Genomic DNA, 22,083 nt, shown 5'->3' with positions numbered 1-22,083 from the left:
TGCTGTTCATAGAGTTGGGGAGAAAGAAGGGCCAGGCGGAGCAGAGCTGCTACAATGCTGAGGACAGCTGCTCTGCTGCTTGCACAGTGCATTGTGGGATCCTAGAGGACCCCGTTTGAGTTTTCCCCCTCCCACTGGAAGTCTAGAGCTTGCTGCGAAACTGCCTATGTGGGCACACGAGCAGCAGAGCCCTGAGGAGGCTTGTGTCATGTGGGGGCAGGAAGGTAGGAGCCTGCCTTCCCTGCTGCTCCCCACATTTGGTCACAAGGATGACCTCAACTAATGCTATGACCACAAAGATCTATATACCACATTTCAATTGAAGTTCTCAGGGCAGTACATAGTATCCAGTTGTAGCCCAAACTTCACACAGATCCAATACACAATTAGGCAGGGAGGTGCACTGAGGGTTGATGGGGGTTGCTACTGGCCCTCGGGCCTTACAACGAAGAACACTGCTCTAGACCTTACATAGAAATACAGGAAGCTGCCATATACTGAGTTAGACCCTTGGTCCATCTAGCTTAGTATTTCATACACAGACTGGCAGCAGCTTCTCCAAGGTTGCAGGCAGGAGTCTTTCCCAGCCCTATCTTGGCGATGCTGCCAGGGAAGGACCTTTTTTTATGCCAGAAAAACGCCTTTTTGCCCCTGCTCTCCCTTTAAATTCATTGAGGCAACTTCTTGTCTATTAATTTCTAAAAGAACCCAAGCTACCATGACCTCTTCAAGAAAGATAGTGCAGCAGTGGAGGCACCTGCATAGAGCAGGGGAGAAAGCTCCTGGCCTCACCTAGAATGCATGAATAAGTGAGAGCCAGTGTGGTGTAGTGGTTAGAGTGCTGGACTAGGACCGGGGAGACCCGAGTTCAAATCCCCATTCAGCCATGAGACTAGCTGGGTGACTCTGGACCAGTCACTTCTCTCTCAGCCTGACCTTCTTCACAGGGTTGTGGTGAGGAGAAATCTAAGTATGTAGTACACCACTCTGGGCTCCTTGGAGGAAGAGTGGGATATAAAATGTAATAATAATAATAATAATAATAATAGGAACAGAGGAAGCTGCTTTCTACCGAGTCAGACCCTTCATCCTTCAAGCTCAGTATTGTCTACACCAGGCCTACTCAACTTTGCCCCACCCAGCTGTTTTTGGACTACAGCTCCCATAATCCCCAGCCACAGTGGCCAATAACCAGGGATTATGGGAGTTGTAGGCCAACATCTGCAGAAGGGCCAAAGTTGAGCAGCCCTGGTCTTCACAGACTGGCAGCAGCTTCTTCAAGGTTGCAGGCAGGAATCCCTCTCAGCCCTATCTTGGAGATACCTGGGAGGGAACTTGGAACTTTCTGCATGCAAGCAGGCAGCTGCTATTCCCAGAGCGAAAAGCACCCCCTGAGGGGTATATCTTACAGTGCCAACGCATGCAGTCCCCCATTCAAATGCAACCAGGGTACACCCTGCTTAGCAAAGGGGACAATTCATGCTTGCTACTACAAGACCAGCTCTCCTCCCATTCTGTGTTGAATCCTTGAACTACTGGATGTCGCCATCTGTATTTAGTCTCTCTGCAGCACTTATTTGACCACAGATTTTCCAAATGATGCAAGCAAATTTGTACTCTGACTAGCCAAATGTAAGGCGGGGGAACCTAATCAAGAAGGACATAATTGTTAAAAAGTGTGTTTTCTGGGGCTCTGGGATGGAAATTGTGCGTTTCCAGCAAGATTAATGATTCGAGGGGGAAATGTCGAGTCACAAATTGGCTTTTAGGGGAAACTTAAACAATCAGCCCATGTTTTCTTCTAACGCGCAACAGCATCAGAGTCAGAGGCGACAAAGAGGTCACCCCAGAAGTTAGTAAAGAAAGAGAACACTACCATCTGTTTCTTGCTTCCCACCTCTGGCCAATCTTTTGAAAATTGATCTACAATAACTGCAGCTAACCAGGGAAGCACTTTTCTGCCATCAAATGGGGTTCAAAAGCCACATAAATAAATATACATGAACTAAACAGAAGCAGCTGGAAAGCTCCCAAAAGGGCCCTTTAACAACCTCCGAAATGAAAAGAGCAGGGCAGATCAAAGGATCATTATTACGATTAAAGGCTTAGACCGAGCCTGCTGTGAAATTTAAGCTACTGAATGTAGAATGCTGTTGTGCACAATGGAATATACAAATGGGAGTATTACAATGAGTGTCAAAAAAAGGACGGCACTGCTGGGGAAATGATCAGGTTAGAACTCTTCCGTAAGCAAATTCGTAAAACAGAAAGGCAAGCTGCCATGTTTGCCAAGTGGCAGAGTTCTTCTGAGAGAGTGCCTTTTCAGATTGCTGGGGGCAAGGTCACCAGAACACATGGTAGAGCCTTTCCTGGAGCATACCATTTCAGATTGTTGGGGTCACCCACAAAATAATTCCTGGAGGGGAACTGGCCTGACTCTCTGTGGGTTTTTTAATTACATCTCCCCACAACCCACACAACCCGCTATATTTCATTTCATTCATTCATTTGATTTATATACCACCCTTCCAAAAGTGGCTCAGGGCAGTTTACATTAAAAACAAAAACACATAATAAAACCATTATATATATATATATATATATATATATATATATATATATATATGATTAAAATTAAAATTTAAACAAGATATCCAAGAAGAAGAGAGGCCTCTAACCTGAAGTCTGAACTGCTACAGCCTCCAAAAGAACTGTGTCCCATGACTTTACTGAATTTTGTAGACTTCTTTGCATTCTCATGTCTGAGGATGCAGAAAAGGGTCCTAATTATATACCAATACAGTATATAAATTAAAGTAGTAAGCAAGTATATTAGGAACATAGGAAGATAGGAGGCTGTCAGTATGGGTAAAACTTGTATCTTTTTCTAAGACAACAGGCTTAGCTTGGGCCAAATTTGTGTCACCTCTCAAAAGCAGAACATGTTTCACTCTTGCTATGTGCTATTTGCATCCTATATACCTTGTACTGAGTCAGGCCATTGGTCCATCAAGTTCAGTATGGTCTACACTGACTGGCAGCAACTCTCCAAGATTTCAGGAAGGAGTCTCTCCTAGCCCTACTTGAAAATGCTTCCAGGAGCGAACCTGGGACCCAAAAAACTGAGTTACAGCCTCATCCCCTCGAGGGCCAAGGTTGTGAAGCCCTGTCTTAAAGGGACTGTCTTGCAGTAAACAGTGCTCACATGTATGTAGCCAGCGTGGTGTAGTGGTTAGAATGCTGGACTAGGACCAGGGAGACCCGAGTTCAAATCCCCATTCAGCCTCATGATCCTTGCTGGGTGACTCTGGGCCAGTCACTTGTCACTTCTCTCTCAGCCTAACCTACTTCACAGTTATTGTGAGGGTTATTGTGAGGAGAAACCTAAGTATGTAGTACACCGCTCTGGGCTCCTTGGAGGAAGAACGGGATATAAAATGTAAAATAATAAATGTTTAAAAAAATTGTATTCACCCATCCAAATTCAAACCTGCTAAGCCTGCTTAGCAAAGGGGACAATTTATGACTGCTACCTCAAGACCAGCTCTCCACATTTATCAATACAATGGCTACTGTATGGGTTACCTAATCAAACACCTCCATAGAGTTCCACTATTTCCCAGCAATATTATTCAAAAGTCTTACATGTTCTCATTTTTTAGGGTTCAAGAGATCGTTTCAGTCTTAAAGAAATCCACGCCCTTGATGTTCAGCTCCTACCTACACTCTGGAGCAGCCTTTTCAAGCCTTTTTAAAAAAACCTTCTGATTGCTGTCAGTCTTTTTGATGGCCTTCCTTTTCCCTGCCTAACAACGAACCAAGCTGACAGCTGTCTGAATTTCCCTGCTCCTTGTTCTGCTGGCTGTTCTCGTGGGAGGCTAGTTCTGGAAGCAAAATTGGGATGTGTTCTACACAAATGGTGCCAAAGATGGGACTCTGTTTCTCTCCCAATGGGAGATGTTAACAGTGTGTTTCTCCCACAACATCTGCATTTCACAGCAGATGTTGCCATCCTATACAATTAAATCAGAACTGAGAGACTTGCATAAGTCACCTCCTAAGACTCTGAAATGTGACGTATTTCCAACATCTCTCAAGAATGCTTTTGTTCTGCTGATGTTCTCAGCAGAGCCACCCAGAGGATTGATGGAGTACCTTCCCCTTATAGGGAAGGTGCTCCAGGACCCTGATCATCTTGGTTGCCCACTTCCAGTTCTACAAGGCACCTTTTCCCATTCTGCAATGTCCTTCTTAACCCAACTTCACATATACACTGATGGGGTCTGAGCTGTCAGTGACTGACCAGGAAAGAGATCTTGGGGTCGTGAAAATGTCAGCTTAGTGCACAGTAACCAGAACTGCACGCAGTACTCCAAGTGTGGCTACACAATAGATTGTATAAGGACATTATAATATTAACATTTTTATTTTCAGTCCCCTTCCTAATGATCCTTATCATTGAATTTGCCTTTTTCACAGCTGCCATGCACTAAGTTGACATTTTCACGACCCCAAGATCTCTTTCCTGGTCAGTCACTGACACTCAGACCCCATCAGTGTATATGTGAAGTTGGCTTTATTTGCCCTAATATGCATCACTTCACACTTGCTTACATTGAACCGCATTTGCCATATTGTCACCCACACCCCCCAGAAAACTCCATTTTCTCCTTGTCCTTCCCTTCCCTTTTCCTTTCTGACTCCACCCTGCACACTCTTTACAGGATCCCCACTGGGACAAACTTCTAAATAACAAAACATGAAATATACTGGAGAGAATACAACAAGCCCCTCTAAAAGGATTCATGCATGTGTTATCCCTGCTAACTGGGCAAAGAGGCACGTGGTGATTCTCTTTATTTAGCAGGGGGAGAGTAACTGGCCCTATCCACCCCCAGCACAGTACCTCTAGTGACTGTTGCTGGTGTGTATCTCATGTTTCTTTTTAGATTGTGAGCCCTTTGGGGACAGGGAGCCATCTTATTTTTTTTGTTATTTCTCTGTGTAAACTGCCCTGAGCCATTTTTGGAAGGGTGGTATAGAAATCGAATGAATGAATGAATGTGTGTACAAAGCTGGGGGTACCGTGTGTGAAAATTGTTCCCAGACCCAGGCCCGAGAAGACACAGAGACAGAGTTTGGGTATAAGGGCCACACTTTATTTAACATAAGAACATGCATGGCGGACTGAGAACCAGGTGATTAATCACCGTAACAAAACAGTGCGGGCACCTAGGCGCGGGCTAGGATCCTACCGTCCTACCCAACACCTAAAAGGGCGACACACCCTGGCTCAGGAAAGAGGCAGGAAAATCCCGCCCCATACCTTAAAAGCCAACCTCCCCTTTTAGAGGGGAGACCTGGACAGCTCCTGGTCTTAACCACCCTGGACCGCGCAGCCCAAAGGTTGGTGAAGTCCTGAAGCAGGTTTCATGGCAATCAATATCTCCCCGTGCCGCACAGGCAACAAAGGAGCGATTGACCAATCCACCTTTAAATGTCCAAGGGTGCACACCGATAATCTAAACCTCCCTTACCCATTAGCCCGCACTGTTCCTGCCATACAGGAAGGTTAGCCCTCACTTGACCTTCCTGTCCCACACCTGCCTAAAAATTCAGCAAGCCCCTTCCGTACATCACGCAAATACAAATCGCATCCCCACTCGGAAAGATGGACCCCATCCGGACGATACAATTCGGGGAACCAAGCAGCCAGATCAAGATGCCGCATGACAGCCCCTTCGGCCGCCGTCACAAGTTTCCCAATTGCAGCCGAAGTCTTCCTGCGCGCCCTTTCCAGGCTTAAACCACAGCGGGCACCTCGCCATACTCTACGCTGTACCCAATTTACCCACAAAACACGCGCCCCAGGCATCCAGTTGCGAAGGATAGCAAAGTCCGAAGAGGCTTGCTGAATTATAGACAGGCCAGTCCGCCAGCCCAAATCATTTCCCCCTAAATGTAAAACTATAACATGGGGCATAGGAAACCTAACTAGATGATCTTTAAGCGTGGGAAGCTACTGGTTCCATAGCATGCCCCGCATCCCTAACCAGTATACCGCAGCCTGCTTCCCCAACCCCAACTGCGACCCCCAGTGTGAGGAGCTGGCCCGTTTGAAGGCCCAAAAGACCAGCGAGTGGCCACATATCAGGACCCGGACAGGAGCCGCCGCCCCGCCAGCACCTGCCAAGAAAAAACATTGAATCAGTGATGGCCGAAGGAAACCGCTGTCAGTGCACATAATGCCTGACCGCCACGGACTTCCAACGCCCTATTCTCTTAACCTCAGCCTCCTGTAAGCCCAAGTGGGAGGCAGTAGTGGCCGCCCCAATACGAAAGGAATGCAGCATTAGCCCATCCAGGGGAACCCCTGCAGTCCCAAGAGCCCACCTGACCACTGACAGGAACTGGTACTGCGTGAGAGGAGTCTGATCCTCATGAGTAAATAAGCAGCCCCCTGTAGCCGGCCCTAAACCCGCGTAGTGCCGCAGGGCTTTAACCGGGCACAGAATTGGGTCCCTGGCGGCAACCAGACGAACAACCTGACCCCTACCCTTCTGGTCTGTTTTAGACCTGCGAAGGAATAAACGAGCCTCGCCTTCAAAAAGGGACAGATCCGAGAACTGTAAACAGCGATCCCTAGGAGAGCCCTTGCTATGGGGCAGCAGCTCCCCAGGCCGGAAGGCACCAAAAAAGGCCACCAGCACCACCGCTTGAAATAGGGACACCTCCCAAGAAGTCACGCAGCACTCCACTGGCGACCCAATGCAACAGCAACCATGTCCAAGGTAAGTGGACGTCTGGAATCACTGGTTCCTGGATCCCCCCTGGCCCAGCCCTTCAGCATGCGCTGAACTCGGGAGTCAGAGGAAAAGTCCTTAACCCCCCGAACCTGCGCTTCAAAAGCCAGCGCGGCTAGATAGCCCCCCAAGGTGGATACCGCACGCCCCGCCCTACGCAGCGGTAACCAGAAATTGCTGTAGGTGTTCGACCGGAATTGGCCAAGCCTCAGCCAGAACTTCCGCCCTCCGAAAAAGCAGAAACACTTCAAGCTTAGCTGAGTAGCTCGCTCTGGTGCTGGGCGCCAGAGACGCCGCTATGGCCTGCTGTGCCTCCACCTGCCAAGTTGCCACAGAAAGGCTGGCATGGGATCTGGGTGCGAGGCGGCCTCGGGCGCTAACTCTCTGAACCTGTTTAACTGAAAACGAGAGAGAGCGTCAGCTATATCATTCCGGACGCCCGGAACACGACAAGACCGGAAGAGGATATTAGCCCGAAGGCACTGGAGGACCAAAACCCTCACTAAACCCATGACCCTTGGGGAATGAGAAGTCTGCATGTTGACAACCTGGACTACAGCCATATTGTCACACCAAAATCTAACAGATGAATTGGCAAACTGATCAGCCCAAATGTGCACGGCAACCACAACCAGGAAAAGCTCTAAAAAAGTCAAATCATGAACAATCTCTTGCCCTAACCAGTCATCCGGCCACCGAGCAGCGCACCAGCAGCCCCTGAAGTAGACGCCGAAACCAACTCCGCCGACAGCGTCCGAGTGGACTTGCAGGTTGGCTTCTAGAAGCAGCTTGCTCCTCCAAAAAGCCACCCCATTAAAACCAAGCAGGAATGATTCCCACACGGCCAGATCATCCCGAACCCCTACAGTAATCCTAGCCCTATGATGAGGGGCCCTCAACCCGACTGTCAGGTCGCATAACCGGCGCAAAAAGGCCCGGCCAAGAGCTACTACCCTACAGGCAAAGTTGAGGTGCCCAGTCACCACCTGGAGCTCCCTAAGGGTAGCCTTACGGGAATGACCCAAGGTCCTGATAAGCTCCAGAAGGTCCCCAAGCTTTGCTTGGGGCAACCAAGAGCATCCTGCACTGGTGTCCAGCTCAATACCCAAAAAGGAGAGCTGTGGGACCGGCCCCTCAGTTTTGTCTGCGGCCAGGGGTACGCCAAGCTCATCTGTTAACTCCACGAATGAACGCAACAAATGTTGGCATTCCCCAGAGTTAGCACGCCCTACAAAAAGGAAATCATCTAAAAAATGAGCTGTGGATAGAAGGCCCGCCCTACGCCTAACTGCCCACTCAAGAAAGGAACTGAAAGCTTCAAAAGCTGCACAAGAAATTGAGCAACCCATAGGTAAGGCCCGGTCAAAGTAATATTGGCCCGCAAAAGCAAAGCCTAGAAGCTCGAAATCATCTGGGTGGACAGGAAGAAGGCAGAAGGCGGACTCTATATCACATTTGGCTAAAAGGGCACCAGGTCCTTTGCTCCTCACCACCCTAACAGCCTCATCAAAAGACGTGTAATGCACTGAACAGAGGATATCAGGGATGCCGTCATTGACAGACGACACCCTAGGGTGAGACAGATGATGAATAAGTCTAAATTCACTGGGCACCTTTTTGGGAACCACCCCCAGCAGTGACACCCGAAGTCCGTGGAAAGGGGGACTATCAAAGGGTCCCAATACCCTACCTGCAGCAACCTCCTTACTAATTTTCCTAAGCACTACCTCCTCCTTCCCAGCCACTGACTTGAGATTGCAAGTACAAAGACGCCCCCTCTGAGCAGAAGACGGAGTCCTAAAACCAAAACGAAAACCATCCAACAAGTAAGCGGCAGCAGCCTGATCGGGGTAATCACAGAGCAGCTGCTCCAAGACTTCTAGCCTTATGGGACTAGGACCCTTTACCCGCAGGGGGTGGGGGAGGGGCACCCCTCTTGTTGTTGCCAGGACGGAACTTTGACCCGGCAGGTCCAAACTTGGCCCTCGGGCAGGAAGAACTCGGGTGCCTGGACCCACAGACACCACAGGCGTGTTTGAAACGACATGGGGACCGTGAGCATTTGCCATTAGTATTGTACTCCCAACAGACCAGCTGGGGTTGAACCCACTGCTGGCCCGCCCCTGACACAGGCGAAGCACCCGATGGTCTGGACAATAAATGCCCACTATCCGAACGGTCACCTTCAACCGGGCAGGCCGGGGACATAATAACAAGCCATAGCTCCTGCAAAGGAGCATCCCAGGGCAAAGTGGGATCCAGCGCCGCTCTCATCCTAAAGCTCTCATCGTAACGGATCCAGGAGGATCCTGCGAAATCCAACACGGCCCTATGAATAATATCCATATACTTCAATAAAGCAGGACCACGTGCTGGCTGTGCCTGTACTATCACTCCCATGTAAATAGTAAAACCCGATAGCCAGTTGTTCCATGTCTTCTCTATAGGTTTCCTCTTGGTAGCTTCATGGTCCTTGCATGACTCCCCTTCTTTGTGCTTAACTTCGGGCTCCCTAAATAGCAATCTAAAAATATCTACATACTCCCCTTTCAGAATCTTCTCCTTAGTAGAGGGAAGTAGATGGTCCCCCAAAGGTAGCCCCATGCCACCATAGGGAGCATGTTGTGTTGAGGGCAAAATCCCCATTGGGTAGTAACCCGGCCGGGCAAGTGCATCAGGCACCATGGGGGGAGTAGTCCCCACAGGTGGAAAAAGACCAGTGTGAGGCCTATTGCCAAGCCAAACCTGCTCAGTCGTACCCTGCATCCCTGCAGTGACCCCCGGGAAGGCCATGGGAAAACCCATGCCCCAAGCATGTGTATACGGGGACCAGGCAGAGGCTGGCCCCCAGCCCCCCATGGCATGCATCGGCCAGGGTACAGAGGGCCACTGGCCACTGCCGCCGGGAGGTGTAGGTGCGGCTGGCTCACCCGCAGGCAATGGTCCAGCAGGGTCCGCAGGCAGCTGAGCCAAAGGTGCAGCAGGAGAAGGCAGTGCCGGCAAAGGCAGCTCCGGAGCCGGATCTTCAGGAGCAGGGAGTGGTCCCGCAGGGGCCGGGCTGGCCGGTGGCAATGCTTTCTCCAGGGCTTCCAACCTGCTAGACAAAGATGTAAGTAATTGGCTCCTAACAGACCCCCTGGTCCGCCGAGGGGCCTTGGGAAGCGGCACCCACCCCCACCTGAAGGACCCGCTCCTGGATCCGATGGCGCGGCCTTGGCTTTCTCCAAGGCCTCCATCCTGTTAAGCAGACTGCGAATCAGAACCATCTCATCATCCTCGGAAGAAGGTGGAGGAGCTGGCCTCTTCGGCTGCCAAATGGGCCGCCCCCTTTCTTCTCTTTAGCTTTCCTAGGCACGGCCTTCTTTAATGCCCCCCAGATCCCTGGGAGTCACCCAACAGGAGAACCTTGAAAGCCAAGCACCAATGCAGGCAATGAACACCCTAAAGGCCCAAAAAGCCCAGTACCTAAAGCAGTAGGGATGCAAACCACAGCCCTCCGCTCGTTAGGTAAACCACCCACGCGGAGAAATGAAGGTAGTCCCCAAAGACCCCCACCCTAAAACGAGAAGGAGAAGGGTGGAAGCCCACCAGGTAATGCTGTTAACACCAGAGCAAAATAGGGGAGACAAGTGGACATCCAGGAGCAAGCACCCGCTACCACCCAGGCACCCCACAAACCCATGGGCCAAGGCCCAGACACAAAAGGTGAAGTCCGAAGCCGGAACGCCACAGGCCTCAATACGCCGCCCGCCTATGTGCCTCCTCAGCGGCCGCCGCAGCGGGAAGATGCCCTGAAGGCCTCTGGACCCCCACGGCGCAAAAAATGCCGACTGCAGCCGCCAGGAACCGCCGCGGCACGAAGACACCCCACCAGAAGCTTGTGGCCCCCGCGGCGTTAAAACGTCGACTGCTTCCTCGCCCGCTCCCGGGCGCAACCCTCTCCAACGAGAGAGAAGGAGCTCAGTACAAGAGCTCCTTCCTCGAAGACGCTTGGAAGCAAACTGACTGTTTCGGCGTGGCTCCGGCATTTGCAGCCAAAGCCACGCCCCCTCCCAGCCGATTCACCAATTGGGCCGCTTCTTAGGCCTCGTGAAATCGGGCTGGGACAAACTCCCTCCCCCAGCACGAGGCGAAGGGGAGGGGGATTCTTGCATCAACTGTCCACCAGTGAGAATACCCACATGAAGCCTGTCCTTGCCCAGTTTATCATGGTTAGGTCAGGGTCTTGATTTGCATTTCAATGAGGCTATTCTCACAACCGCTGGAAAATTTTCCAGTGATCGTGGGAACCACTGGGTCCGCGGGTGAGACTAGCCCATCTAAAACAAGGTTAGCAGAGTGAGGGCTCCGCTAACCCCATTTTCATGATTGTGAGTCACCATGGTGACTCCTGCCAGCAACCTTGGAGAAGCCACTGCCAGACTGTGCAGACAATTCTCAGCTAGATGGACCGAGGGTCTGACTCAGTAGAAGGCAGCTTCCTATGTTCCTATGTACCTCCGACCAGTCAAGTGAAGGTCAGTCAGCCTAATAAATAAACAAACAAGCATCAATCATATTGTGAGCCAATAAATCCAAGATCATAACTATATCCAGGCTTGATTTGGAATGAGAGTATAGGGGACACACACATAAGAATATTTATTTATATTTATTGTTGGATTTATATACCACTTTTCATTAAAATCATCTTAACGCATTTTACAATATAAGAGAAGTCCTGCTGGATCAGACCAAGGCCCATCCAGTCCAGCCTCCTGCCTCAACAGCAGCCAACAAGGTACATCTGGGAAAGCCCAGAAGTAGGAGAAAGAAGGAATCCCCTCTCAGTTGGTGCTCCCTTGGACCTGGTGTTCAGGGGCATCTCACCTCTGGTCCTAACGGAAGTATATAACTACCAAGGCTATTACCCTTGAATTTCTCTAATCAACCCCCTTTTAAAACTTTCTAGATTGGTGGCCATCACTACATCCAGTGGCAGCCAATTCCATAGTTGAAGTGGGGCCTTTTGCTTTTGACAGATAAGTAATTCTTTGAGATGTGGTGGAAGACCTTCCCCTGACTCAGAAGTGGAGCCCAGTTGGAGGAGACCAAGGGTCCATCTGGTCCACCATCCTGGTTGACCACCACAGTGGTCAACCAGAGGAGTAGTCAATAGCCCTCTGCCACTGTGACACCTCAGAGACTGTTCTTTAGCTGTATACTGCTCTAAACATGGAAGAGTCAACACGGCTAATGCCTGGTGATCAAATGATCCTCTATGAATTTGCTGCTTCCCCTTTCAACACCAAACTGACTAGTGGCCCCCACAATGGCATTTCACATTAGGTAGCACCATCCCTACAATTTCATGGCAGATGGTGGCCACCACTGAGAGATCAGGCATGGCCACACATAATGAGGTCATCGCTCAGTGATAGAGCATCTGCTTTGCATGCAGAAGGTCCCAGGTTCAATCCCTGGCAGCATCTCCAAGTAGGGCTGGGAAAGACTCCTGTCTGAATCCTTGGAGAGACACTGCCAGTCAGTATGGACACTTCTGAGCTTGAGGCACCAAGGGTCTGACTCAGTAGAAGGCAGCTTTCCTGTGTTCCCATGAGTTAGAATCCTCTTTTATACTTGGGGATGAGGCCATAGTTCACTGGTAAAGCATCTGCTTGCGTACAAAAGGTCCCACATTCAATCTCCCATATCTACTGAAACCATTGGGAAGTCACTGCCAAGCAGTGTAAGCAGTGCTGAGCTAGATGGACCAAGCGTCTGGCCCAGTATAAGGCAGCTTCCTATGGTCCTAATCAAGAACAATATGCATTCTCTTGTAAAACTAGAATTAAAAATTAAATTAGAAACACATCACTCCTCTGAAGGCAATTGTCATGTTGCTCTCTGTCTCCCCCCCCCCCAAAAAAAACCCGATGAAAACTTGCATTTTCTCAACCAACTTTTTTTCCTTTCAAGCAAAAAATCGTTCTCAAATCTTTCTTGCATTTTTACTCAAAACGCTGTGATTTATTTTTTTTAAAAAAGACTTTTGGAAAGGAAGACTAACAAACCAACCATGTGTAGTTGCCTCTCGAAAAGGAAATGCAACATCTTCTCCACTTACAAACTTCTTAGTCTTGCACGGATGAAGTGGCTCTGCTAAGTGCCTCTTTTAAAAGCCAGAAATCAGATCGAGACACACAGTAGAGGAGCAAGGTTAAATAACATCAAAGCAGAGGCCTGAAAGAAGGTCAATAATTGACCGGGCAGGACCAAGACGATGAATGGGAAACTGTTCGGACCCACAGCACCAGGCAGAAAGTTGTCGACAGAAAAGTATTGATGGCGGCTGAAGTGGCCGAGGGGGAAGAAAAGAAACATTAAAAACAAGCCATGATCAGCTTTACAAAGTGGAATGTAAGAACAAAGCAAGACCAAGTCAAGGCGAAAAATCCTTTTCCATTGGCAAATCCCCAAGCAGTGGAGAGAACAGTGTCAGAACAAAGGGTACAAAATTGCTTCAAGGCACTGAACAAAAAGGGTGGGAGGTATACAGGAGATGTGGAGACCATCAGTGTCTTTTTGCCCTGTTTTGCACTCAGAAAGGGAACTTGCCGGTGGCATGGCCTGCCCAGATTGCTGGATTTAGAACACACTTTCATGTCTTGTATTAATCCATAAGAACATAAGAACAGCCCTGCTGGATCAGGCCCAAGGGCCATCTGGTCCAGCACCCTTATTCACACAGTGGCCCACCAGATGCCTCTTCGAAGCCCAGAAGCAGGAGATAAAGGCATGCCCTCACTCCTGCTGTTGCTCCCCTGCAACTGGTGTTCCGGGGCATCGTGCCTTTGAGCCTGGAGGTAGTCTATAGACATCAAGACTGGTAGTCGTTGATAGCCCTGTCCTCCATTAATTTGTCTAAGCCCCCTTTAAAGCCATCTAAGCTGGTGAACATCGCCATAGGAACATAGGCAGCTGCCATATACTATCTAGCTCAGTATTGTCTTCACAGACTGGCAGCAGCTTCTCCAAGGTTGCAGGCAGGAATCTCTCTCAGCCCTATCTTGGAGACACCAGGAAGGGGAAACTTAGAACCTTCTGCTCTTCCCAGAGCAGCTCCATCCCCTAAGGGCTCACATGTGGTCTCCCATTCAAATGCAACCAGGGCAGGCCCTGCTTAGCTAAAGGGTCAAGTCATGCTTGCTACCACAAGACCAGCTCTCCTCTCCAAAACATTTATCCTTCAAGCCGGAATCCAACCAGTGACCTAAGGATGACTTTTATAGTACTCTACAGTCCTCCGCTCTACTAGCTGAGCTATTGAAGGTATCACATCCCATGGCAGAGAGTTCCACAGATTAATTATGCACTGTGTGGAAAAAAGTACATCCTTTTCTCAGTCCTAAATTTCTTGTCCATCAGTTTCATAGGATGACCCCTGCTAACTGAACAAATAGGCACCTTTTAAAGTGGTGATTCTCTTATATTTAGCAGGGGGAGAGCAACTGGCCCTATCTAACCCCAGAACAACATCCCTTCAGTGGCTGTTGCTGGTATCTGCCTTATGTTTCTTTTTAGAAACCCTGATAAGAGAGAAAGACAACCCCAATAAATAAGTAACTCAGGCAAAAAGGATATATTTTGGACATTCACTCAACAGGAAGAGTTAACAACAATAATCATTGTATGAAAAAGTATGTGAACCCTGCATTCAGTTACTTGAACAGCAATAAATGCAACTAAAACTTTCCTGTAACTGTAGTTCAGTCTCTCACATTGGCTTGGAGGAATATGGGCCAATGCTTCCATCCAAAACTATTTCAGCTAAGTGACATTTGAGGGCTTCCTTGCATGAACAGCGCATTTCAGTAAGGTTGTGGTTGGGACATTTACTTGGCCATTCCAAAACAGAGGAGAGCTGGTCTTGTGGTAGCAAAACTGACTTGTTCCCTTAGCTAAGCAGGGTCTGCCCTGGTTGCATTTGAATGGGAGACCACATGTGAGCACTTTAAGATATTCCCCTTAGGGGATGGAGCCACTCTGGGAAGAGCAGAAGGTTAAGTGTGCACGTGCACCCGGACACTGCCGCCCTGAAGGCTTTTACGGGCAATGAGCACCAGTGGGGGGGAAGCAGGGGGAGGGGTAAGTGCACCCTCCCCCACCCTCTAAGTGGCACCCCCCGGCCTCAGACTTCAAAACCACCACCCCTGTGTTCGAACCTATTTGGAGACCAGTAAAAGGGCTTCCGAACCGGTTCGTGCACATCCCTACTGGGAACCACTGGGCTCACCCTTGAGCCCGGTGGTTCCCATGATCAATAGAAAGCAAGCTAGGCTCCATTAGCCTGCTGCCTACCAATTGTGGGAATAGCTCCATCATGAGGTTCTTACTTTGGAAGGCATTTTTTGGTTTCCACCAAACAAAACATTTTTGATTGAGTCTGAGAAGTTCCATTTTTTATTCCTCTGCCCAGAGAACATTATTCCAGAAGCCTTCTGGATGGCCCACCATTGTAAAATGCCTGTCACCTCTTGAACAGAGGAGAGGGTTCGAATGAGGGTTAGGGAGGGTAGCAATGAACAGTGTTGTACTCTCTTCATGGAGTAATCTTTGGAGGAGATTCCCGCCCATTGTGATTACCATTCCATTCCTCTGACCCTGATAACATTTTATAATGAGTTTTGTGTTTTAGAAACTTTTAACAACTTTTTAAAATTTACTACTGCAAATTTGGCCATCAGGTCAGGACAAGAAAAGCATGGGGGGGGGGGGACACTGAAAGCTGGAAATATTTCAATGCTTTCAGATTTCAGCCTCTAGGGGTGTAGACCCTGTCAAAATTCACAAAGAGCATTTTCTCCCCCAGATGGTAGTGATTCCTCCAGTTGGCTCATGCACAACAAGGGTTGACCATCTTCTGGCCTTCCATGAATCTGTTTCCATGTATCTGCCAACTCCTGTTTCCTTTCTCCAGTATGCTGTACTTATGAAGCATAGAGCTCTATGTTTCCCTGCACTATGAGGAGGTGCGGTTTCTCTTTTATTCAGCTAAAGCAGGCTGACTATGACAAAATTTGAGAACCTCTGATCAAGAGATTATTGGGGGCAAAACTGTGGGATACATCACAGCAGCCCTTGTCAAAGCAAACCCAGTTCATGGTGCAAAGGATCTGCTCGTTATGAGGGTTAATACACGATAGAATGACAAATATCTCTTCTGAAACAAAGCCTGCATTAATAAAAAGGCAGTGACTCACTCTGGCCAGCTAAATGTTCCCATTTTTAAAATGAAATGTTTATCCTGACACGTGGAGAAAGTAATTTCCTATTGTAGACTTTATGCAGAGTATCTATTAAATTAGCTTTCCAAGTATTTGCAGAGCAATAACTCAGGATTGACTCGTAGAAATCTTATAATCCAGGGACGTGACCTAGCACAATGTCATCCTCGTTTTGCCAGCAAGGATTAATTCTGAGTTTTGCTCCTCCATGACAGAGGATACAGTACCTGGCAAAGAATGCCCAGTAAACACATTCTGGTCTTCCTTAATCTCATACAAATACTTTCAGATGACCAGCTCATGGTCTGTCCTCTAAGAGCAGACTAGAATATTATAAGAGATTACCAAGGAAACTGCTGATGAATTAAATAGGAATCTTTCTTCCTCACAGACTGGGTCACATTTTCCCCCTTCTCTCTCTTTGCCTCAACTCAGCTTTGTTATTGCTTCCTCAAAAGCTTCATTTTAGAACTGTTTCAACCGTTGGATTTGAGCAGATCATTTGATTAACACTGAAAGAAGCCGCTTCCTCAGACTGAAATTTAAGTGGTTCTGCTGATGCTGAAGAAACTATAAGTGTCTCTCTACCTCTTCCAGAGCAGCCAAGATGGCCTCTCTGACCACTTAACAGTCAGTCATCGAGCTCTCTACCCAAGGCTGATGCTGAAGAAGAATGTTAAGTAATGTTAGTCCATGTAAGTGGATTAAGTATATATTGTACTCTTGTCAGCTTTATTGAGAATGTTCTAAGGTGCTAAATGACAGACTAAAAAGAGTGACAAAGACTCAGCATTATGTAGTAAAGACTCACCATTACTAGCTTGGATGGCTTTAAAGGAGGCTTCGACGAAGTCATGGAGGATAGGTCTATCAATGTCTACTAGTCTGGTGGCCATAAGCCACCTCCAACCTCAGAGGCAGAGTGCCGCTAAATACCAGTTGCTGGGGAGTAACAGCAGGAGAGAGGGTATGCCTTCACCTCTTGCCTGTGGGCTTCTAGGGAGCATCTGGTGGGCCACTGTGGGAAACAGGATGCTGGACTAGATGAGCCTTGGGCCTGATTCAGCAGGGTTGTCCTTATGCTCTTATTTAAGGTTTGCATTTAAGGCCTTCTGTCGTCCACTTTATCAGTCTGCTTCTCTCCAGAGAGGCAACCTGTCAGCCTCTCCTTCCTGGTGTCTTCTTGGCTCAGACTTCTGACTCAAAAGAGTCAGAGGAGGGATGGGAGGACTCACTTGCTAGTGAGGGCTCAGAGACACAGCAACAGGATTTGGCAGGGAGACCAGACTCTGGAGCTGAGGAATCAAAACAGGTGTCAGACGTGAATCCTGATCAGCATCAGGCTGATCGGGAGGAGGCTGTGATTTCACCTGTCTTGAGAAGACATCTCAAGAGGAAAGCTCAGAGGGAGACACACAGGTGCAGGAGATCACAAGAGAGGAAGCAGAAGTGCTGACTCAGGGAAGCCTGATTGGCTGCTGGATCTCTTGAGCTATATATATTTAACAGTCTGTGAATTGCTCAGATCCTGTTAGCAACTTTTGCTGACCGTGTTCTATTTTGAATTCTTAGCTTTTCCAAGTTCCAGTTTGCCCTTGTTCTGTTCCTTCCTGCTCTGATCTCTTGTTCTATTAATTCTTTGCTCTGGTATCCTTTGTTCTTTTTCATTCCTTGCTCTGTTGTCTTCTTTTCAGTTATTAATCAGTTATTGTTAGAGGGGGATACCTAGTTCAGTTCAGGGAAACTTGATTCATTTACTATTTTCTTTGTGAGCCTTTTTGTTTTCCTTGGTGCAGCTTTGCTGCTACTTTCTGTTAACTCACAGGGGGAGTGCTGAAGGGGGTTATAAATCCTGCTGGGTTAGCCGAGCTAACAGATTTACGACAGTGGGCCAAATAAAGGCAAACTGTGTGCAAGCTATAGAGGACAGATTCTGATCTTATGAGACATCTGAAATCAAGGATCAGAGCTGCTGAATACTACTGCAGAAAGTACATCATTTGCATCCCATATACCATTTATGTAACAAATGTGTACCCGTATACTGAGCTGCCTTCTACCGAGTCACACCGTTGGTCCATCTAGCTCTGTGTTGTCTACTCTGACTGGCAGCAGCTCTCCAGCTGGGCTGGTAACCCCAGGCCCGGTGTTTGGAGGAGCCCCACTGTGCCAGTGAGCAGTGGGAAGCCTCGCAGACCCTAGGGACGGCACTGCTCTCCAGGGTTTCAGGCAGGAGTCTTTCCCAGCCCTACCTGCAGATAGGGATGTGCACAGACTGGTTTGAAGGCCATTTTAGAGGCCTCCAAACAGGTTTGAATGCCGGGGCCAGTTCCAAGTTTGAAGGCCCCAGTCTTGGCACTTTAAGGGCGGGGGAGGGTGCACTTACCCCTCCTGCCGCTTTCCCCGCACCAGCACCGTATTTTTTTAAAAAGCCTTTGGGGCAGCAGCATACCCCCTGTTGCCCTCATTGACTGGAAGTGGTCGGAAGTACTGGGCACACATGCACCCATTGCATGTGCACATGTGTATAGCAGACAAGTGCACGCATGCACAAAAGGGGCACATGTGCGCCCAGTACTTCTGGCCACTTCTAGCCTATGAGGGCAATGAGGTGGCCAGGGGTGGGGGGTACGTTGCCACCCCAAAGGTTTTTGGAATAATACGGTGCCGGCAGGGGGGAAGCGGCGGGGGTGGGGAGTGCACCCTCCCCCCACCCTTAAAGTTCCAAGACCGCTTTCGAACCACCTGGCTGCGGTTCCATGCTCATTCCTACCTGGAGATGCTGCCAGGGATTGAACCGGGGACCTTCTGTATGCACTGCAGATGGGGAGCCAATCATGAGAAGCTTGGCTTTACAGGCAAAGGGGTGGCCATTTGAAATGTCCCCAGCAACAGCCATAGTGGTAGTGGTAAGCACTGTAGTTAATGAGGGAAAAGTTGGGCACCATTCCCTGCAGCATCACTTCCTCTTTGCCGTCCATAATTTGGGTCCTTCATATTGTCTAATTTGTGCCGCATCTGGCAACCAGTTGCCTTCATTAACAAACATTGCTCTTTCATTGTCGTCTGGAGGAAGCATCCTTTTGACAGCATTCAGACAGTAGCGGGTGGTTTCTCCCATTAGTTCAAGATGTCAGCATCTCGCAATGGTTATTTTCTGCTAATGCTTGCCGTTGGGAGAAGATAATGGTACTAGCAGAGACATAATTTCAGTCAAATTCATATTGCTTTTCCATTTGATTTCACTTTTCCATTCTGGCTGGTAACTGCCAACAGCAGGCTGAGACTTTACCTAAATGGAAATGTTTCCACTCAGAGCAAGAATATTACACTGTGCCATTTGTTTAATAGTTCACATACCTGCATAGGAAATGCTGCGACCTAAAGCCAACTTTTCACCACTTCAGTTGTGAAAGTTTTAAGGGGGGAATTTCATGGGATCTGTGCCCACTGAGCTTAAGCATTTGCAGACTTATGCATGGAAGCTCTCTTCACATGAATCAAGTTTTATGTATATGCCACTACCACGAATATTTATATACTGCTATTCAGCCAAAGTTCTCAAAGCGGTTTACATAGTAAAATATTTGCTGGTCGAACAACCGTAACAATAAAGATTTGATTTGACAGAGACAAATAAAGCAAACAGCAAATATTTATATACCACTTTTCAACAAAAGTTTCCAAAGCGATTTATATAGAGAAATAATAAATAGACATATAGATACTTCAAGTATATGTTGATAGAATCTGAGGTGTCGGTGACTGACCAGGAGACAGTTGGGGTCGTGGTGGACAGCTCGTTGAAGGTGTCAACTCAATGTGTGGCAGCTGTGAAAAAGGCCAATTCCACGCTAGGGATCATTAGGAAGGGCACTGAAAATAAAACTGCTAATATTATAATGCAATTATACAAAACTATGGTATGGCCACACCTGGAGTACTGCATACAATTGTGATCACCACATCCAACAAAGGACATTGTAGAACTGGAAAAGGTGCCAAAGAGGGCAACCAAGATGATCAGGGGCCTAGAGCACCTTCCTTATGAGGCAAGGCAACAATACCTGGGGGTATTTAGTTTAGAAAAAAGACGACTGTGGGGAGACATGATAGAGGTCTATAAAAGCATGCATGGTGTGGAGAAAGTGGATAGAGAGGAATTCTTCTCCCTCTCACATCACACTAGAACCAGGGGTCATCCCATGAAATCGATTACCAGGAAATCTAGGATCAACAAATGGAAGAACCTTTTCACACAATGCATAATCAACTTTTGGAATTCTCTGCCACAAGATGTGGTGACAGTGAACAACCTGGATGGCTTTAAGAGGGGTTTGGATAACTTCCTGGAGGAGAGGTCTATCAATGGCTACTAGTCGGAGGGCTACAGGCCACCTCCAGCCTCAAAGGCAGGATGCCTCTGAGTACCAGTTGCTGGGGAGTAACAGCAGGAGAGAGGGCATGTCCTCAACTCACTGTGCAAAACAGGATGCTGGATTAGATGGGCTTCCTTGGGCCTGACCCAGCAGGGCTGTTCTTATGTTCTTATGTTCAGATAGATAGATAGATAGGATGGCTCCCTGTCCCCAAAGGCTCACAATGTAAAAAGAAACACAAGATAGATACCAGCAGCAGTCACTGGAGGTCCTGTGCTGGGGGCCAGTTACTCTCCCCCTGCTAAATAAAGAGAATCACCAAGTTGAAAAAGTGCCTCTTTGCCCAATTAGCAGGGGTAACCCAGTAATAATACATAAATAATGGTCCCCTGTCCCCAAAGGGCTCACAATCTAAAAAGGGAAGAAACATAAGGTAGACACCAGCAACAGCCACTGGAGGGATGCGGATGCTGTGCTGGAGTTGGAGAGGTCCAGTTGCTCTCCCACTGCTAGATATAAGAGAATCGCCACTTTAAAATATGTCTCTTTGCTCAGTTAGCAGGGGGTGAATCTCTCTCTCTCTCTCTCTCTCTCTCTCTCTCTCTCTCTCTCTCTCTCTCTCACACACACACACACACACACACACACACACACACACACACTTGTGTGTGCAGTGCTACCATTACACCTAGCTAGCTAGCTATCATATTTAAATACCTCCTGATATCTGTATCCCCAGGTGGTGTGCATAATTTAACATACAAGTGTAAAAACAGAATTAAAACAATTTAACATTTTACAATTAATTTCTATGAAAAGCATGAGAAAACAGGTTCATCTTCAGGGTCTTTTAAAAAGCAACCAGAGATGGGGAACCAGTACCCTGGGGCAGCCACAGAGAAGGCCTTTTCCATACAAGTCATCATGATACAAGCCAGTGGCATGCATACCCGGACATCCCCAGATGATCTTAACAGGCACCTTTTGACCTTTGTCAAGGGATCCTTTGTCAAGAAAGAATTTGATTTTGATCCTTGTCAAGGGAACATTCAATGCCTGCATTGAATCCAGTAAAACTGCATAATGGCGACCTCTAACATTGGCCGCATTCACACCTAATGCTGAACCGAGGCTCCAAGGGACCTGCGGTTCTACCCCCTCCCTACGCGCTTACCTGTCCCATTTGCACGTATTGCGCAAGACCCGAACTGCAGTCAGGGAGACTGCATAGAGGAGGGGGCACTGTTTTCTGAGCTTCCTCCTTCACATGAAGGGCAGGTGGAACAGCCAATCAGAATGGAGAGAGGGAGGAGCTTCATCTCTCAACTCCATTTTTGGAGAATCCTATGCATTCAGGCATATAGCAGCTGGCTGCTAACATGAGGTAAGAGCAGTGAAACTTACTACAAACCAAGGCTTCATTTGGAATTTGGGAAGAGAAACCTCAGATCACTTTCCCAAAGGGGCAGAGGTTCCATGCATTTGGACATATAAGAAATCCAACCTCTGCCCCACTGAACTCTGGTTTCCTGTTATGTGTGAAGGAAGTTATCCATGGTGCCCGCCAGGAAGTGGCTGCATATTTCACTTCCTGACACCACCAACAGGTGGCAGCAGCAACTGTAAAAAGAAGAT

The 22,083-nt window shown here is 48.2% G+C and overlaps 1 protein-coding gene across 1 annotated transcript in view; it reads right to left on the bottom strand.

Moving 5' to 3' along the window:
- Window positions 1-6,019: 6,019 nt before the first annotated feature.
- The window catches only part of LOC128335588 (uncharacterized proline-rich protein-like), a 128,082-nt gene continuing 112,018 nt past the window's right edge, over window positions 6,020-22,083 (bottom strand). Inside the window, exons 3-4 of the mRNA XM_053274131.1 lie at window positions 9,734-9,897; window positions 6,020-6,186 (exon numbers count right to left, since the gene is read on the bottom strand). Coding sequence (XP_053130106.1) covers window positions 6,020-6,186; window positions 9,734-9,897 — 331 coding nt within the window. The remainder of the gene's footprint in view (window positions 6,187-9,733; window positions 9,898-22,083) is intronic.

Source organism: Hemicordylus capensis, chromosome 11 (assembly GCF_027244095.1).
Source record: "Hemicordylus capensis ecotype Gifberg chromosome 11, rHemCap1.1.pri, whole genome shotgun sequence".
Lineage (NCBI taxonomy): Eukaryota > Metazoa > Chordata > Lepidosauria > Squamata > Cordylidae > Hemicordylus > Hemicordylus capensis.
Note: the sequence above shows the minus strand (reverse complement) of the source record. Positions and strands in the feature narration are given on the sequence as shown.